The sequence below is a fragment of the Temnothorax longispinosus genome, unplaced genomic scaffold, assembly GCF_030848805.1.
Source record: "Temnothorax longispinosus isolate EJ_2023e unplaced genomic scaffold, Tlon_JGU_v1 HiC_scaffold_406, whole genome shotgun sequence".
Classification (NCBI taxonomy): Eukaryota; Metazoa; Arthropoda; class Insecta; order Hymenoptera; family Formicidae; genus Temnothorax; species Temnothorax longispinosus.
The window spans coordinates 1-4,178 of record NW_027270238.1 but is presented as its reverse complement, the minus strand read 5'-3'; the positions used below and the strand labels follow the sequence as shown (position 1 = coordinate 4,178).

The 4,178-nt window shown below is 34.0% G+C and overlaps 1 protein-coding gene across 7 annotated transcripts; it reads right to left on the bottom strand.

Annotated features, from left to right (window-relative positions):
• Positions 1-496: 496 nt before the first annotated feature.
• LOC139824510 (DNA polymerase alpha catalytic subunit-like) lies at positions 497-4,178 on the bottom strand. 7 transcript variants are annotated; one of them, XR_011735135.1, is made up of 6 exons: positions 4,139-4,178; positions 3,385-3,615; positions 1,980-3,127; positions 1,672-1,912; positions 1,368-1,585; positions 497-753 (listed from the first exon to the last, which is right to left on the bottom strand). XR_011735135.1 is itself a non-coding variant. In XM_071797023.1 (6 exons), the coding sequence occupies exons 3-6, from the start codon at positions 2,243-2,245 to the stop codon at positions 1,578-1,580; spliced, it is 444 nt and encodes a 147-aa protein (XP_071653124.1). In that variant the 5' UTR covers positions 2,246-3,127; positions 3,385-3,615; positions 4,139-4,178; the 3' UTR covers positions 497-1,577. The 7 variants fall into 7 exon arrangements, 5 of the variants coding, with proteins under 5 accessions (XP_071653124.1, XP_071653119.1, XP_071653123.1 ...); XM_071797023.1 differs by having other exon boundaries at positions 497-1,585; positions 1,980-2,160; positions 2,232-3,127; XR_011735136.1 differs by having other exon boundaries at positions 497-1,585; positions 1,672-1,917.

Below are 4,178 nucleotides of genomic sequence, written 5' to 3'. Positions count from 1 at the left end.
CGCATCGAGTTTCATCTTAGTTATATCGCATTCATTTTTCGGTTTTTATAATCATCTCCGATAGTGCGTATCAAAGTAATCGACCAAATTATCGAATCAAGTAATAAAGTGATAAAATATCAAACAATACATATTTTTCCTCAATACGAGACAATCGTAAAAAATATGTTGAATAATTTGCCCATCGGATTAAAACTAAACTAAACTTAAACTATTAAACTAAATTAAATAAACTTGATATCAAAACGATATCAGAACATCATACTGCGAATACCAAATTAATAATTATATATATTATGTAAGTACTGAGCGACATATCTAGATGAAAAACCTATCCAGAGCAATAATTAACATATGAGCCGCGCGTTATCCAGTCTAATATTGGAACATTAAACGTTAACGAGTAACCAAGGTATACTATACGGTACATCTAAAGTACTGCCACATAAATTAGGAGTTTGGTATAAAAATGAGGCATAATTTCACAATCAGGGAATCTTTCTAATGCTACTCCTCTATCTCTCAATGAATGTATCCGTATATCAAACATGACAATGTAATTCCCATCATTAAACTAAATCATGCATAAATATTAATATTGTGCCTTCAAATATGTTTAAAGAGAATAACGATTTCTTAAACAACTACTGTATCCTTATGTCGGTAGCAAATAGTCTTAACAACGAGCGTAGACTAATCATATCGCGTTCCATAATCGTGTAGCCCTTGCGTTGGTATGTATTATGTTACGTGCTGGGAATTAATAGCTCTCATCAGATGTAACGTAGCAACGTTAGTAGCGATTGACAATTGACGACAACGCAACGTAGTTGCTCAGCCACTGTACTGTTAACCAGAGCTTCTTTAGGCTTATTGCTCTGCTGCATACGAGGAGGACGAGACCGATGTTCTCTTTGGCCTTTAGGTCCCTGCGAACTGTTGTTAAACATGAATTCGTTAGAGTAATAATGTAGATATTTACATTAATAAGAAAATATTCAATTTTTTAATGTTTTGTTCAATTGTATTATGTATGCACTTAATTATACACATACATTATACATCTTCGGTTCCAGCGGGAGAAACCAAACGTATGTTAAATAATTACGACAAAATAATGTAAATATCTACATTATTACTGTAAGGAATTCATGTTTAACAACAGTTCGCAAGGACCTAAAAGCCAAAGAGAACATCGGTCTCGTCCTCTTCGTATGCAACAGAGCAATAAGCCTAAAGAAGGTCTGGTTCACGGTACAGTGGCTGAGCAACTACGTTGCATTGTCGCCAATCGCAAATCGCTACTAATGTTGCTACATTATATCTGATGAGAGCTATTAACTCCCAGCACGTAACATGATACATACCGACAGAAAGTTTCTTCAACACCGCACCAATATTAATTTCTGCGTCCTTAGCGAACATCTTTGGTTTCTCGAAAGGAATAGCCACGCCGCCTTTAACGGTTTCCCACTTTCCTTTGCCATCATCTTCGTCACGTTTCTTTTCTCGTTCTTTTTCTTTGCGTTCTTTACGTTGCTCTTTCCTTTTCGCTTTATCCTCGTCCTCCTCCTAGGCTAAAGCCCTATGTAAAAAAAAAATTATGGTGTTATATAATATATTATGCTTCATGTTATCGGCGTTTTAAATATAAAATATTTCGCGTCTTACCTGTTATCAGAGCGGCGAGACCTTTAGCGTAAAATCGACAATACATCGCCCCCAAGCATCCATACATGGAATTGGCTGTGAGGTTCAACGCCATTTGCCTGATATGATAATCCATTTTCTGTTCCGGCAATAGATTCGGCGCTTTCATGAGTTGCTTGATCTGCTGTCTGCTTTTGACTAATTTGTGACTCTCCGTCGGGATCATACCTGACTCCAGATTTAACTCGAGAATATTTAATTGCTGCACTGTATAAATTACGTTTTAGTCCAGATATTTACTTCATGTTGTTTGCATATAAGAAAATTACCTCAGCGTCAGCATATGCCGCACCGGGCACGGTGGTAAAACACAAATTGTACTCTTGTATAATACTCGGATTAATACATCTTGTATAATACCAGAAATTGAAGTCCATCAGCAGTCCCAGCTTGTCATAGAAACCTTTCTTCGGATCAAGTACGAGGCCTCCAGCATACGCCGCAGCTTTCCTACGCGAGCCATCTAACATATATCTAGTTTCGTAATAACGACAATATATAAAAATATATTCAGATCTCACCATCGCAATACCATCTCACCATCACAATACTAACGCAAAATTATTCGGACATTATCACTACTAAAATTAAAAAATCAGATGAAGGGTTAGATAATGTACATATTTTTAATTCACATATCTCTCATTTACTACCGATCATCATTTCACAATGATACATTTGCAACGAAATAGATACGCCAATACCCAAAACGTATATCTGTAATCTAAACACAAGTTTTTATATTTTGGAAACGATACAAGTGTCTTAAAATACTTTTTACTTGTTTCTAAGCAGCATAAAATATCGATACTATCCGAATAGTGTAAAAGCTACATTTGGATGGTACGATAACAATTTAGACACCCTACCTTTATAATTATGTTAAAATCGTCAGATATACTGTAATATAATCGTCATATTTTTTTACACAAAAATACTAACGCAAATTATTCGGACATTGTCATTAAAAAATTAGATGAAGATAGTTTGTAATCATACAAAGATACTGTTTAGTTAAGGTACACATCTTTTTAATTCACATATCTCTCATTTACTACCGATCATCATTTCATAATGATGCATTTGCAACGAAATAGATACGTCAGCAACATTCGAGACCATCGACTGGAAAAAGCATTTCTCTTGGTCTATTCGTTGTGACGGATAAAATCGTATAATTTCAGCACTCAGCAGTGGATTCACTTCAATTGATGCGATTTTAAGACAGAGTTCAATTCAAAGAATCCTCGTTGTTACTAAATATGCATACAAGGCCTGAATAGCGCTAATTTCCCTGCCATGCGCATATCTTTCTTTTCCGTGGTTGTATCCTGATTAGGCATCATCTTGTCCGCAATATGCTTATAGACTTTTCCATTCAGCATTAACGTAAAAAATAAAAAAGCCGTCGTACCATCTGAAATCGTTATATATAATTGTCTTAGTATTATAATCAATTTTATAATAAGTGTTTCCTCTTCGATAGCATAAACAAAATTAATTTTAGGAAATCTAAATTATTTTATCTTTTTCTGAAGGTAGAATAAAAAACAAAACTAAAAATCAAGTTCTTTTCAAATAATAGACAACTTGAATTAATTATATAATTAATGTTTATAAGAACAATTTTATATTACTTTTAAAAGGAATGTTTAGAACACTGATTACACTTACATTTCCTGGTTAGCGCTTATTTTATGACATGTTGTATTTTACAAATTTTACTTCCAAAACATATAAAATACCTTCCAGCCTGTAATGACACCACGTATACGCCAACAAACCTGCACGGTATCGTTTTCAGAATGCATCGTGATTTTCAGGATGTCAAGCTTGACGTGTGCAAACTTCATATGACCAATGAACCTTAACAGTATCAATTACTACGCATAACTCACAAGTCCCCTGCAATATTTTTTAAGCATATTATGAGAAAATGGAAATACTTAATGCTAAAAACTCTCAATTGCTTTGAATACTTAATCAAATTAATTTTCGTTACTTCTCTAATATTGTTGATAAAAATTATATCATAATAATGGATAATAGGGACTCAATTCACAAATATTTTAGCATAACTTGCCTACAATACAAATTGCGCTACAGAACACTTTCTCGTTCTTTTCAACTTTTAAAATTTACAAGAAAGCATATACGTACATACATGTGCAATTTTGGATACAAGAGGACCTCTTGTGCTAGACAATTATGCCTCAACAGTGTCTGACAATGAGAATTATTATATTTTGAAGACGCGAGATTGTACATTCAAAGCATCTAAGTTAACGAAAGTAAAGTACAATATAAACATACTTCGGAGAAATCTTTATTACGCGATAGTGCCTGTCACAACGTGCATATAGATACCAGATCACTTTCTCGTTCTCTTAACTTTTACAACTTTCACAAGACAGCAATATATACGTACGTGTGCGATTTTGGATACTCCTTCCTTCTTAAAGATCTCC

Coding starts and splice junctions, on each gene's coding strand:
- LOC139824510 (XM_071797018.1), bottom strand. CDS start 2,234: ATGGTGAGATCTGAATATATTTTTATATATTGTCGTTATTACGAAACT. Junction 1,913..1,979: donor CGGCATATGCTGACGCTGAG/GTAATTTTCTTA, acceptor TATACAGTGCAG/CAATTAAATATTCTCGAGTT.